The 16,166-nt window shown below is 36.0% G+C and overlaps 1 protein-coding gene across 1 annotated transcript in view; it reads left to right on the top strand.

Moving 5' to 3' along the window:
• Positions 1 to 16,166, top strand: part of LOC115221005 (dynein beta chain, ciliary-like) — a 198,543-nt gene that overhangs the window by 140,626 nt on the left and 41,751 nt on the right. The window contains exons 54-60 of the mRNA XM_036510277.1: positions 3,537 to 3,696; positions 7,362 to 7,507; positions 8,961 to 9,316; positions 12,539 to 12,745; positions 15,114 to 15,168; positions 15,365 to 15,542; positions 16,090 to 16,166. The exon at positions 16,090 to 16,166 is cut by the window's right edge and continues 33 nt beyond it. Of these exons, the coding sequence (XP_036366170.1) occupies positions 3,537 to 3,696; positions 7,362 to 7,507; positions 8,961 to 9,316; positions 12,539 to 12,745; positions 15,114 to 15,168; positions 15,365 to 15,542; positions 16,090 to 16,166 (1,179 nt within the window). The remainder of the gene's footprint in view (positions 1 to 3,536; positions 3,697 to 7,361; positions 7,508 to 8,960; positions 9,317 to 12,538; positions 12,746 to 15,113; positions 15,169 to 15,364; positions 15,543 to 16,089) is intronic.

Here is a 16,166-nt window from a genome sequence, read left to right as displayed (position 1 = left end):
ATTTCAACATATGTACACATACTTACATATATATATTTACACACACACACACAAACATATGCACGCACACACATACACATGCACACATGCAAACACACATATACACATATATATGATGCATTCCACATATGCATACATTAACAGAAATGTACAGATACACTTGTACAAACACACACATATTTGCATACAGATATACTCATGTGCACACACATACATTCTTAGATTCACACGCAGAAGTACATAGACAGAGACACACACATGCGAGCATCTACAAGCACAAATGCACATAAGCATATATATGCGTACTTATACATATGTATATACACACACTTTCACACACAAGCATAGCTGCTCATCTTTACATTACGTACATGCTATTCCAAACACATGCACACACATAGCCTACTACACAGCCACACACCTGCAAACATGCATGCACACACACACACATATACTTTCATATACATACACTTACACCCACAAACAGTTTCTCACACACATTTCCTCCCCACTCTCTCACCCAATCACACACACACACATTCATACAACCTCTTACACATACATCTACATACATAAGCACACCCATGAATATGTACTGAAACACACAGATTCTCACTACATTTTACATTCTGTATTTTTCTCAGTTTAGCACCATTTAATAAGCAACTTTGGTAATGTTGATTCTAAAGTGCTCTTAGACATTTCTAAAGGTGGTCTTGTGAATGTATTCTTTGTTCCATTCACTTCTTCACTTCGTCTTTCTTCTTTCATTCAGTTTCTTATTTATATCTTTATCCAGTCTACTTTGTGCTTTCAAATTCTAATCTAGTCTGAAGAATTCTTATAAATGTCTTAAACTCTGAAAAGAGTTATTATTTGGTAAGATTATAATTATTTGAACTGTCAGGTGATTTCTAGTGTAACGTGGCCGACAGGTAAGCAAAAGGTGTGTGCTTTCAATCCTGTTAATCAGCTTGATGCTCATATTTATTGTGGCAACATTCATGTCTGTGTAATTAAGATGCTGCAGAGTGGTTTTGAGTTCAAGCCCATGGTGCAGTCTCTTGAACAAGCTTCTGCTATTTTACCAACCACTTCATCCGAGTGATGAAGGATGAAGGTCCGGAAATGTTATATGTGAATTCTAGGACTAATGAGGAAATATAAAACCATTTATAAAATATGTTTAAACTTGAACACACTTGAATACAGCATGACTGAAAAAACAGCTAGTTCCTCAGATACAAATACATACATACATATATATATACTCTCTTTACTTGTTTCAGTTATTTGACTACGGCCATGCTGGAGCACCGCCTTTAGTCAGCAACTCGACCCCGGACTTATTCTTTGTAAGCCCAGTACTTATTCTATCGGTCTCTTTTTGCTGAACCGCTAAGTGACGGGGACATAAACACACCAGCATCGGTTGTCAAGCAATGCTAGGGGGCAGACACAGACACACAAACATACACGCACACACATATATATACATATATACGACGGGCTTCTTTCAGTTTCCGTCTACCAAATCCACTCACAAGGCTTTGGTCGGCCCGAGGCTATAGTAGAAGACACTTGCCCAAGGTGCCATGCAGTGGGACTGAACCCAGAACCATGTGGTTGGTAGGCAAGCTACTTACCACACAGCCACTCCTGTGCCTATATATATATGTATAAAAAAAATATATATATATATATATATATATATATATGCGCATATATATATATATGTATAAAAAATATATATAAAAATACAAAATGGGACAAGAATGCAAAACACTCAAAGAGACGACACAAAAAACACGGACGGGACATTCGAAGCCTTCAATCTTCAGTCAAGAACCGGATCATCCTCGCAATTTTGGCTGATTAATCTTGAGATCGCTCCGATCCGGCCAGCCCCAAGGAAAAACTAAGCTACGCGCATTAGATTTCTTGGAAAAAGGATCGAATGTATGCGAAACAATGACAGAAAAACAGACGATGCCAACGAATATAAATACAAAAAACAATAATAATAATAATAATAATAACAGGACAAAAGCAACAGGTGTCTTTCGACTTTAGACAGTTCAACTTAGCATAGCTGGCGTATTTGGAAAAAAATGCCTTTACAGCAGACAAAGAAATCGATGTTGTCGTGGCGGTAGTCAGAAGCCGAAAGGCTAGTTGACCAGCGGTCATGTGAGAGGAGAAGAGAGAGAAAAAAAGGGGGGCAAAGGAATCAAAGCGAGAGAGAAAAAGAGGAACAAAGGCACCAAAGGGGGAGAGAAGAGAGAGGAAGAAGGAATTAAAGAGGGGAGAAGAAAGAGGGCGTGCCAGTGAGGTGCAAAGTGAGAAAGACAGAGAAATGTGAGAGAGTGGGGGAAGAGGAGACCAAAGAATCAGAGGCAAGAAAAGAGAAAGACAGAGACTATATATATATATATATATATATATATTGTGTGTGTGTGTGTGGCAAATGCTTTATGCCATTTCTTTAAGCTTCACTGCTGCAATTAATCACACACCATGTTGATTTATTAGAAGAAACATAAAATAACAGCAGTGAACATCAGCTATGGCCCCCTTTGTCTATGGACCCCTTTGATTCTTATTTTACTCTACCAGACACTCCCAACATTCAATATTTTAAAAGCTCCATTATATTTTTATAATTAAATATTATTAGGAATTTTATAACACAAAATTGTTAAAATATTTTGTGAATTGTATAAGTACAACCAATTTATTGTGCATAAATGTTCACAGCAAAACTTTAGGAAGACCCCTAAGGGTCATGTGGATCCCTGCTGAGAACCATTGTTCTGCACCAAGTATTGATTCTTTTTTCAATCTTTTCAATCACAGAAATTGTAAAGAAGGATACGAGGTAGCTTCAGATATAAAAAAAAAACAGACCTGTAGTTTGTTGCTTTTTGTTGAGAATAGGCACCAGGTTAAAAATTTTGATGATAAATCCTTATTTGTTGTACAGAGTAGATGTCAGCAGTTGTCAAAAGGGCTATTTTATTTCCTCTACTATTAATTATTTAAAAAGGAATAAACATCCCAACATCCATTTACCGTGCCCCTTTAATCTCTGGACATGCATCAATAAGAATGTTAGAAATTCTTATTATATATGTTATATATATTACCTTATTATTTGTGTTTCTCTGTTTCGGTACATGGAATCACCTAGCAGATAGTAGAAGGGTGATAATCATTCCTTCATAATATTTGGTAGGATTAAAAATTTGAATTTGAAATTAAGGAATAAAGAAGATGATGCATAGAATATACATATCTAATTTGTTTTATTTATTATTTCTTGAATTTTCTAGTCTGTGGTAATCATGTATAGCACTATTTCATTCTTTTTAGAAATGATCAGCATGACATGACATGAAGATTAAATGTTTTAGAAAATTAGGCATTTTTTAAACCTGGAAAATCATTCCAGCCCAGAAGAAACTCATGGAATATTTGTTTTTCTTTCCTTTTCAATAAATCAATCAATATTCTCTAACTATTATTTCTCATTTTAGATTTGACTGTTCACAATTTAGAGAATGCAGCTATTCTGTGGTCATGCCAGAACAACTATCTGTTTCTGGTGGACCCTCATTGTTTTGGTCAACAACAGTTTGAGTGGCAGAATAAACAGAAGAACAGAACCAATATTGACAAGATAGACTTAAATGAAAAGTAAGTACTGCTGTGGTCGAAAGCTATCAGTTTATTCCTGATGGAGTTATTGTAAACATATTTCTATCTGCTTTTACATGTTGGCAAAAGTGGAACAAGTTTTGTGAAGCAATTTGACAGCTGAATGACTTTACTATCATTATCTTTTTAGTCACCTCTTTGGACATGCAAGATTACCATGGACTTATTCTAAAACTGTGCTACACATTGTAAAATGTATTTAGTCAGCATTAAAATATCTAATTAGACATAATTATGCCTTGAAGAAATCATAACATTAGCTCAATACCAAATGTAAAAGTCATATTAAATCTCTTGAAGAAAACATAAAATTCCCAAAACAAACTGAATTAGTTGAAGTAGTAATGAAATAATCACTGAGTATAATATTGTATACAAGCAAATATGAAAAATTAGCATATTGACCCTTTGCCTGACCAAAGCATTTTCATAAGTTTGTCCTAACCATCCATGCTTGTTTTCAGTTAGGCTCTGGTTTCATGCGTTCTGAGTAATATAAAGCTTTCTTTTCATAAGCCCCAAGTTACTCTGGTGGTTGAAAGAAATTGGGTGTGTGTATCGTATATGATGCACAGAGACTGGAGAAATATGTCCTGTGTATCACCTGTAATATACAGGACAAGCAAAAGGTTGAATGTAAGAAAATCAAAATCACTGAAGTTAATTATTCAGAGATGTTACCCACATATTTAATGTGATGGTCATCAAAAATTGTTGGACCACGATTGCTATGGTCAACAACAGTTGGAGAATTACACTAAATAGAAGAACAAAACCAATATTGATAAGAGGGAGTTCAATCAAATGTAAGTGGATGGAAATTTTCCAATTTAGTAACATAACAAGACTTCTAATTAGGTTTTACCTGTTTATAGGTGAAAAATATACAAGGTGAGCCAAAAGTCACACACCAGACATTTGACATTTTGTTTATGTTGTTGTTATTATTATTATTATTATTATTATTATTATTATTATTATTATTATTATTAAGGTGGTGAGCTGGCAGAATCATTTGCATACTGGGAAAAATGCCCATCTTTACGTTCTGAGTTCAAATTCCGCCATGGTTGACTTTGCCTTTCATCCTTTCGGGGTTGATAAAATAAGTACCAGTTAAACACTGGGGTCAATGTAATTGATTTAGCCCATCCCTACAAATTTCAGACCTTGTGCCTTTAATAGAAATTATTATTATTATCATTATTATTATTATTATTATTATTATTATTATTATTATTATTATTATTATTATTATTATTATTATTATTATTATTATTATTATTATTATTATTATTATTATTGATTTTGTTCATTATGGACAAGTACATATGTATCCATCATTATTTTATTTATTTTATCCAATTTTAGAAAAATTGAAGCATGTCTTTGACAATCCTGAAGCATATTGAACTTATATTATATGTGACTTTTGGCCCACCTTCTATTTTCTTGAACATGTTTTCAGGAATTTTAATATTTAGGGAATAATGTCCAACTTGAAAGGTGAAACTGCATTGAAGAATGCCTGTAAGGGCAATAGTTATTGTTTCCCTGTAAGCTCACTTGGATCTAGCTAATTTTGAATCAAAGATGTTCAAACCAAAACCATCTCCATCTTTGTTTCGCCATAGCATACAAGACTAAATTATCCAATGTGGCATTTTTAAAGGTAATAGGGTATGGTTTTAGAGAAATTTGCTGTTATTTCTAGTAAGGCACAAAGTCACATAGAAGCTCCTTCTCAAGGAAATAGTGCCACAGTATTGATGATGTTATTTAATTAAAATTTCTTTGAGGAGGGAAGAATTAGTTTTAATTTAGCATTAATTAAATATTTTCATTATAGCCACAAATTTTTGTGACTAATGAATTAACAAGATGATGGTAATTATGATGATAATGGTGGGGATGATGATAATGTTGATGGTGGTGGTGGTGGTGGCAGTAGCTGAGGCAGTGGTGGTGGTGCAGCTGCAGCTATGGTGATGGTAGTTTGTTGTTGAGTGTCCATAATCAGCTCTGCTTGAATGGAGCTGTAGCAGTGATGTTCCTAGCCATAGCTATCTCCACTTACATTTAAGGGTCCATGCTGCCCTTTATATTAACACTCAAGACTTAAAATATGTAATACCCACTTCTTAAGATGGTAATGACTTTGATACTTTATTACCCTTTTACTTGTTTCAGTCATTTGAGTGTGGCCATGCTGGAGCACCCCCTTTAGTCGAGCAAATGAACCCCAAGACTTATTCTTTGTTAGCCTAGTACTTATTCTGTCAGAGTCCAAACCACTAAGTTATGGGGACATAAACACACCAGCATTGGTTGTCAAGCGATTTTGGGAGGACAAACACAGACACATAAACATACGCGCACACACACACATATATATATATACATATACATATATGTGATGGGCTTCTTTCAGTTTCCATCTACCAAATCCATTCACAAGGCTTTGGTTGGCCTGAGGCTTTAGTAGAAGACACTTGCCCAAGGCGCCACACAGTGGGACTGAACCCGGAACCATGTGGTTCGTCAGCAAGCTACTTACCACACAACCACTCCTACACCTATACATAATAATAAAAAAAAGAGAAGACAAGCATGCAACTTTCCTTTGCTACATTGACTACAGGAAGCCCTTTCATTGAGCAAACTGTAGCCACATGTGGTACATCATGTCTAATCTTAGCCTTCCAAAACACCTCATTCAGTTCATCAAGTAGCTTTACATTCAGCAAGAGTCCTGCATTTAAGCAAATAATGTGGGTATTGAACAGTTCAAAAAGGAGAAAGGAGTTCATCAAGGTTGTATTCTTTCATTGTGCTTGTTCAACATCTCCACTGAGTGGATAATATGAAAAGCAATACAGGAAGAATATGGCATCAAATTACATGACTTGCAGTGTTTCTAATTTAGGGCAAGGCAGTGACTTGGAAGAATAGTCTGTACATCAGGTAAGCTGCTTAGTAGCAGTTCACCTGTCTTTTAAATTCTGAGTTCAAATTCTGTCAAGTTCAACTTTGCTTTTGATCCTTTTGGGGCTGATAAAATAAGGACCAGTTGAGCCCTGGGATCAATGTAATGAATTTACCCCCTCTCTCGAAATTGTTGACCTTGTACCAAAACTTGAAACCCAAACTATTTCTTCACCCATTATTGTCACATATTAATTCATAATCTTCAGGCAGCGAGCTGGAAGAACTGTTAGCAAACCAGGCAAAATTACTTTGCTTTTCCTCCTTTCAGGGTTTACACTGTCTTTCAACCTTTTGGGCTCGAATATGTTGGTGGTTGGGGGGGGGGGGTTAATGTAATCTTCATCATCATCATCATTGTTCGACCATGGTCGAGACAATGGAATTTACCATGCTACGCCAGACTTCTCGGTCCATCATGGCATTACGGAGGTCCTGTTGCTGGATGCCTGTATCCCTGGAGATTACATCAGGGTAGGAGAGTGTGTGCCCTCTGGTATTGCGAGTAGATTGCGAGTAGAGTAATGTAATCTTATCCACATAGCCACACGTGCATCCGGCATCATCCAATTATTCCAGCTCTTTTAATATGCTTGCATGGCTGGGTATAAATAATGACAGAATATTCCAGAAACCTTCAATCCTTTATCCATTTTCAGTTGGGATGATGAGCTCCGTGAGCATTTCTTGAGGAACATGGAAATTGGTAAAAGTTCGCTGCTTTACAATTATTCAGACCAACTTCAACTTAATGATACAATTGAATGCATCCTTTCTCTTCAGAACATGTCTGATAGTGATTTTGGTAAGTTTTGCTGTTATTGTTTAGTTATTTTGGGTTTACTTATTTAAGTGAATCAGAATCCTTCCATGCCCAACCTGCCTGATTGCCTGCCTACCTACCTGCCTTGTTGATTGGTTGGTTGGTTAGTAAACAGGGAGAGATAAATATTCATCTCAACCCATTAATATCAGAGCACACGGCAATTTTTTGTGGATCCTAATTGTTATTATCAACAAGTTTGAATGGCCGAGTAAACAGAAGACCAAAAGCAATCGTGATCAGTTAAACTTGTGTGTGTGTGTGTGTGTGTGTGGTGTGTGTGTGTGTGTGTGTGTGTGTATCATCATTATTGTAAAGTTTACGTTTCTATGAATAAATGGGTCAGATGAGACAGCATTAAGACAAAATTTTCTTTGCCAGGATGCTCTTCCAGTTAACAACCTTCCCCTATCTCCTAGCATGGTAATATTTCTCTAAGACAATCAATGAACGGCTCAGACATGCTTTACACAGGAGATAGTAAGCAAATGGCATCATTTGCATGAATGGTGACTCAGTGCTTACAATCAGTGCCCACATGAATACAAGAGGATTGCATACTCAGTCACATACTACCATACACCTACATACATGCACACATACATACATACCTGTATACATACCCACACACATGCAGACACACATGCACACCAATATATTAATATTGTCCCTTCTCTCAGAATGATAGTGTTTTGTTTGGAAAGTTAGGTGCCCAGATGTTAGGGGTGATGTGGTTGCATAACTTGTCTGACGGTCATGACTGGGTTCTCCTGCTTGTGTGGCATGGTGCAGAGTCCTGTTGCCAGACGTAGGGTCTTCCAGCAACCACCCTCTTCACACAGGGCAGCACTACCTCCTTCAGGCACTTGATGTAGGTCTCCATGTTGAGTCTGAGGCCATGTGGGAAGATGAATGGATGCATAACGTCGCCATCACTAGTGATCACCCCAAACACCATGATGTTGACTGAATGTTTGATTTATATCACTTTCAGTACACATATCCTCAGACTGCACTGTCCTCAGATTGACACCCAAACACTCTGAAATGTTCATATTGGAGCTTTCTGCGCAAATACCAAGAAGTACAGTATGTCGTTTCCAAATTTCTGGCAGAGTGAATTGCGTCATGGTGCTGTTTTTCTCACAGACAGTGCCCAACTGACCCCACCATACTGTATAGTCAACAAAATCAAAAACAAACAATGTGCATTCGTGCAATTTAAAAATATCAAATAGCGACAATTTACCCATCGCACTCTGTACACACACACACACACACACACAAACAAGAAGATGAAATTGCTTGGAATGCAGTAATGCTGTTAGAACAGCAGAAATAACAGGTAAATTACCCTTACATACATATATATGTAATATTTAGCATTAATTACATGTTTTGATGCATTTTGAAATATCTTTTCTTTTCTCTGCAGTTTTGAAAGGAAAGTTCTTGGATGCTGGCTGCTTCTCACTAAGCTCCAAATTCAGATTTTGCATAACATCAACCTCTGCAGATATCAGTCTACCTCTGGATTCTGGACTTCATTTTACAATCGTGAACTATGGATCCTGTAGAAATATGCTTACTGAAGATCTTAAGAACCATATATTCCAAATATTGTACCCAGGACTCTGCAAAGACTATACCATGGCTGTAGAAAGTCTGCAAACACTTAAATGCTCTTCTATCAGTCATTACAATTTCATCAGTACCATGTCAAGACTAACACCAAAACTATCTTCAGAATATTTTCAGAAGTGGCTTCAGTGGAACCATTATAGGAATCAGGTTTGTTACTGATGATTTAGTGTCTGAGTGTTATAAATTCCTGAATACTATCGCTCTATAGAGGATTTACACTTCAATATGGGCTTCTGCCTTCTATTTTCCATGTTACTCAGATCACAAACATTGGTCTTTAACAAAGGCGGCAAGCTGGCAGAAACGTTAGCATGCTGGGTGAAATACATAGCCTTATCTCATCTGCCGTTACTTTCTGAGTTCAAATTCCGCTGAGGTCGACTTTGCCTTTCATCCTTTCGAGGTCGATTAAATAAGTACCAGTTACACACTGAGGTCGATATAATTGACTTAATCCCTTTGTCTGTCCTTGTTAGTCCTCTCTGTGTTTAGCCCCTTGTAGGTAGCAAAGAAATAGGTCTGTAACATGTATATTAAGTTTGAAGAAATTGTCTATATTTTGTCGCTCTTGAGTTCAATTCCTGCTGAAGTCAGTTTTATTGTTTATCCTTTCAAAGTTTATAAAATAGATACCAATCAAGTATTGGAAGTAGGAAGTCAATTTAGTCGACTGTTCACATCCCTGAAATTTGTAGTCTTATTAACTAAAGTCGCACAATACAGCATTGAATAAAATATTTATGCGTAAAATCATATTTAATGCATTGAGTATAGTTTGGCATAAGAATTCTAGCAAATATATTATTTGCTGTTCTAACATAAGAACAAATTGTTCTTTCATGGCTGTGAAAGGCAAATTTGGTATTTGTTGCTGAATATGCATAATGAGGCTGGAACACATGTCCTATGATCCAATGCTTATTATTCCTAGCTTCTTGTATTTCCATTCATGTTGTCTAGGAGCAGGATTTTCTCCTGTCTATTCCTCCAGCAAAAGCTCTTCCTATGCCTGAGTGTGCTCAAACATGATAAATACAATTTGACACAAGAATATTTTATTCAATGCTGTTTTGTGTGACTTAATAATGGCTTGAACAAGCTTTACACACATTGGCAAATGTACTGTTTCTTGTCTACTATAGCAACAAATTGTTCTCTCAAGCTGTGAAAGGCAAATTTAATATTTGTTGCTGATGATGCGTAGCAACACAGAAACACATGCGTTTTGTGATCCAATGATGTCTTCACATGTCAGCTAAGAAGAGAATTTTCTCCCAAGACTATTTCTGTAGTGAAAGGTCTTCCCATATCCACGTGTATGAAATGTATCGAATATGACTTTGTGATCTTATGCTTTTATTAGAAATAATCAATACCAAAATATCTGATCTACTATAAATCTGGTTCTATGAGTTCCAGTCGTGTTGTATTTGAATGCTTAAAGTCTTACTCTTAAAATACAATGCCAGTGGCATGTAAAAGCCACTCAGTACATGCTGTAAAGTGATTGGCATTAGAAAGGGCATCCATCTGTAGAAACCATGCCTAAGCAGACACTGAGGTGTCTTTTACTCAATTGGATCCTTGCAGTCTTTGACTCATTGGATCCTTGTCAAACCATCCAGCCTATGCCAGCATTAAAAATGGACATCAAATGATGATGATGATGATGATGACATCAACAGTCAGCAGGGTAGTGTTTGCCTCTGTGTGACAGACAATCATCAAGGATTTCAATTCAGGACTGCAAGCTATTGAAATACTTAAATTATCTCCTGCTTACATTGTTTGAACCAATAGATATTCCTGCTGAAATATAAGTGGAGATGGGCATGGAAGCGGGTAAATGTTCTGACCATGGATATATTGCAGTATCAGGGATGGAATAGCATTTGACATCTTCTAACAGTTGCTAAACCTACTGTTAGACAATCGCATAACATTTTAAAAGAAAGAAACAAAATAGGGTGAAAATTAATAATAGTTTATCAAACTAATTAAACTATGTGACAGAGTATTAAACAAATTAACTACATGATAATTTATAATGTTAATTAGATACATGGCAAAGCTTCAAGTTAATTAGCTACATGGTAGCTCATCGATCTTGGTTGCTATATGACAGCGTCCAGCTACATGGTAATTCATCAAACTAATTATTTACATAGTAAATCTTCAAAGTAATTAGTTACATGGTAGGTTGTCAAACCAATTTACTACATGGTAGTACATAAGCTAATTAACTATTCTTTTACTTGTTTCAGCTATTTTGACTATGTTAATTCAATAAATTAATTTGCTAAATGGTAATTGATCAACCCTATTAGCTACCATGTAGGTAACAAAGTAATTAGCTACCTAGTGTGGCATCAAATTAATTACTTGGATTATTGTTTTTCAAGCTAACTAGCTGAATAGTTGCCCTTGAACTAATTAACTAGATGGTAGTTCATCAAACTAATTGACTACAGGGCAGCTCATCAAACTACTGTGGATGGTAGACATGACATTTTGTCAAGTTCATCAAATCCTTGGATGTCTTTGGTAGAATCTACTTTTACAATCATTCAGACTATGTCATCATCTGGGAAAAAGTCGTGAGTTACAGTGATTTTGTCCCTTTTCTCCTCACCTGTCCTGGTGGCCCTGTAGAATGTTATGGATGTTGCCCTTCCTCCACTAATTAGGCCATGACAGAAAATGCCTGGCAGAATTTGGTTTTGATTCTAGATTCTAAGCTCAAATTCTGTTGGTTGGAACTTTGTCTTTTAATACCGTTCAGAACCAGTTGTATACTAAGTTACAAAACAGTCTTCAATAAAATGTAATTGTGCAAAGTCATATTGAACTCATTCAAATACATTTGGATATGAGAAACTTGATATGTTTTGCACAGAGAATTTTCATGTTAAAATCATATTTAACATTCAAATGTGTTAAATATAGTTTTACATAAGTATATTTTATTCAACGCTGCTTCATGCATCTTTATTTATTTAATTCTAGCTTGACTAAGCTTTGCACACATCAGCAAACATACCATAAGCTTTTCTGGTATAAGAATGAATTCATTTTTATCAGGCTGTGAATGGCAGATTTGGTGTTCATAGTTAATGAAACAAAGAAGGCAGAGATAGCTATGTGTTCTCTGCCTTTTTTGTTTCATTAACTATGAATACCAAATCTGTGATCCACTGAGGTCATTCAGAGTTTAATATGGAAGAAAGAATTTTCTTCTGGGACTATTTTTACAGCAGAAAGTCTTCTCATGTTCAAATGAACTCAAATGTGTTAACTTTTTTCCATCAAAAAATATCTTTACACACAATTAAAAACTAAAAATTACTAACTCTTATTTGCTTATTGCAGGAAATAAAAACTCATAATTCTCTTGTATCTGTGATTGAAGAATTAGAACAAAAGAAATGTGAAGTGGAAGAAATGGCTCAGCAGGCAGCCCTGTTATATTCACTTGTGTATTCTCTGAGATTTATAAAGGTCCACTACAGTTTCCCTCTGTCTTGGTTCATCAGCATTCTCGACCAATTCCTGATTGACAGTAATTTTATTGACAAAGTAAGTAAAGCATTTCTACATGAGTAGACCCTGTCTATCAATACTTGTGAATGTGTGTATTATTAGACTGTACGTATGATGAATGTATTGTGCCACCTACAAGCACCCTCGCTGGTACCATGTAAAAGTGCCTGTGCCGGTGCCACATAAAACCACCCAGAACACCATGTAAAGTGGTTGGCATTAGGTAGGGCTTCCAGCTGTAGAAACCATGATAAAACTAACAAATGGGGCTGGCCAGTTCTTCAGCTGGGCCACTCCTTTCAAACCATCCAACGCATGCCAACATGGAGAACGGACAATAAATGATGATGATGATGTGTATGTAATGCATGTGTGTGTGCATGTATGTATGTGTGTGTATACATATATATATATATATATATATATATATATAGAGAGAGAGAGAGAGAGAGAGAGATTCATATGTATTTGTATGTGTTTGTAAGTTTTACATAGAGAAGAAAGAACTCAATACATGAAGGGTCTGGTGTTGTTTGCTGATGTAATTATCAAACTCAGTTGGTTTGTATGAAACTCTAGGCCCTTCACTCACTCTATGTCATTCATATCTCATATCTTGCATCAGAAATTGGATTTTTCTATTTATTTTTCACTGTTTAGACGAATGTCATAGCCCTGAATAATTTGTAATTTATATGAACTTTTGTTGTGCAACTTTTGTGAGAAGTACCTCATTAGGTGTAAGAGTGGCTGTGTGGTAAGTAGTTTGCTTATGAACCACATTGGTCCGGGTTCAGTCCCACTGAACATACATATATATATATGTGCATGTATATGTTTGTGTGCCTGTTTGTCCCCCCAACATCGCTTGACAACCAATGCTGGTGTGTTTACGTCCCCGCAACCTAGTGGTTCAGCAAAAGAGACTGATAGAATAAGTACTAGGCAGCCAAAGAATAGGTTCTGGAGTCAATTTGCTCGACTAAAGGTGGTGCTCCAGCTTGGCCACAGTCAAATGCCTGAAATAAGTAAAAGAGTAAAAGATTAAAGAGAGAGTATTAAGACTAATTATATAGATATACAGGTGCAGATGTTGCTCTGTGGTAAGAAGCTTGCTTCTCAACCACATGGTTCTGGGTTCAGTCCCACTGCAGGACACATTAGGCAAGTGTTTTCTATAGCCTCAAGCTTTGAGAGTGGATTTGGTGAATGGAAACTGAAAAAAAGCCTGTTTTGTGTGTGTGTGTGTGTGTCCCTTATTACTGCTTGACAACCAGTGTTGGTGTGTTTATGTCCCCGTAACTTAGCGTTTCAGCAAAGGAGACCGATAGAATAAGTACCAAATAAATACAAATAGAAAAACTCTGGGACTGATTCATTTGATTAAAAATTCTTCACGGTGGTGCACCAGCATGGCCACAGTCTCGCAACTGAAATAAGTAAAAGATAGAAGATAAGATACACATGAGGTACATGTGTCTTCTTTCTGTGTCTGAGTATGTATGTCTGTGTTAATGTAGCTCTGTTCTTATATCATCTTTACTGTTTTAACATCCAGTTTTCCATGCTTGCATGAGTCAGATGTAATATTTTTCAGGCTGATTTCCTATGGCTGGATGTCTTTTCTGTTGCTAATTTTCATTTGTTTGCAAGTAAGCTAATATTTTATGATGGTTGGACATGTTTTCATGAAATTTTGAAAATAAAAAGTACTACTTGTATAAAGGTGACTCTCATTTGCAACAATCATGCAATGTGAAAACAAGGGGCCAATGGTAGCCTATGCATATATACAACAGGCTTCTTTCAGTTTCTTATTTCTTTATTGCTCACAAGGGGCTAAACATAGACAGGACAAACAAGGACAGACAAAGGGATTAAGTTGATTACATCGACCCCAGTGCATAACTGGTACTTAATTTATCGACCCCGAAAGGATGAAAGGCAAAGTTGACCTCAGCGGAATTTGAACTCAGAACGTAATGGCAGATGAAATGCTGCTAAGCATTTCGCCCGGCGTGCTGATGTTTCTGCCAGCTTGCCGCCTTTTCAGTTTCTGTCTACCAAATCCACTCAAAAGGCTTTGGTCAGCCCAAGGCTTTGGTCAGCCTAAGGCTATAGTTGAAAACTCTTGCCCAGGGTTCCACACACTGAGATTGAACCCGGAACCATGTAGTTGGGTAGCTAGCTTAAAACTTCAGGAGAATATGGGGCATAATATCAGTTAATGAATGACTCAAGACCAGGGTTTACACAATAATCTTCATCAGCTTCCTCTCCAAGCAAGTTATAGGATGTTGTGCAAGCAGTCAGCTTTGAGTGTATTGCTTCTTATAAGCGTTATGAATATTTATGTAAACATGTGTTTCTATGTATTTATATATGAAACATTCTTCTGTTCCAGGAAGAGAAAGAAGTTCTGTCACCTGAGAGTTATGAACATAGTGAGAAATCACCAGGTGACTCTTTTGTTTTTGTCTCTTATTATTGTGTCATTAGTAAACTTGTATTCCGTACATATCCGTTCAATTACTTACTCGTCTTGGCACAGAATCTACTATCGTATCATCAATGGATTACATTTTTTCTTCTTTAATTTGACAATTTTATGCTTTATTAATTTTCTCCCACAAATTTTATAATCTATCTTTGCAGATAAGAAAGCCACTAATTTAATATCTGCATTAGATGAAATGGAATTTATGCAAGAGTACCAGTTTCCAAACTTACCAATTATTCCTTCTCCAAGAGTTTGCCACCAGAGTCTTTCAGTGAATGAAACCAAGAAAATAATACAATCATTGATGAATATCATTATAAATACTATGCAAATGTAATGTTATTTTTTGTCTTTGTTTTTGACTTAATTAGTTTGAATAAGAAGTATTTTTAATTAGACACAAGTGACTGCCAATTACTCACAATACTCATGAACTTCTTTGAGAGATTAATAATGGAGCCTCTACAAACTCTATTCACCTGCTAGAAATAACAACAGAAACTCTCTCAAATCAAACTCTAGTATTTTAAATAAAAAAATATTTTTTGAAGACATAGAACCTGACTGGCATGCACAGTTTGGATATACTCCCTAATATCATATATATATATATATATATATATATATATATATATATATATATGTAAACGTGCACACACACAGTCTCACCAATATACACTTACATATATTCATTTACTCAATGTCACACCAATTTATATACATGATCATAAAATGCATATATGAATGCACACACACACACACACACACAGAGTTATGATACCATTCCTTCTGATGTTGACTATTTCGTTGTACAACTAAAACCAAGCTTTTCAATATAAATCAGACCATGTTGATATCTTAAACATTTATCATTTTATAGGAGTCTTTACCAAGAAGACTGGCTTTTATTTAAACTGGTGTTGTCTTTGACAAAAGAGATGGAGAATGCTGATTCTG

Source organism: Octopus sinensis, linkage group LG17 (assembly GCF_006345805.1).
Source record: "Octopus sinensis linkage group LG17, ASM634580v1, whole genome shotgun sequence".
NCBI lineage: Eukaryota > Metazoa > Mollusca > Cephalopoda > Octopoda > Octopodidae > Octopus > Octopus sinensis.
Note: the sequence above shows the minus strand (reverse complement) of the source record. Positions and strands in the feature narration are given on the sequence as shown.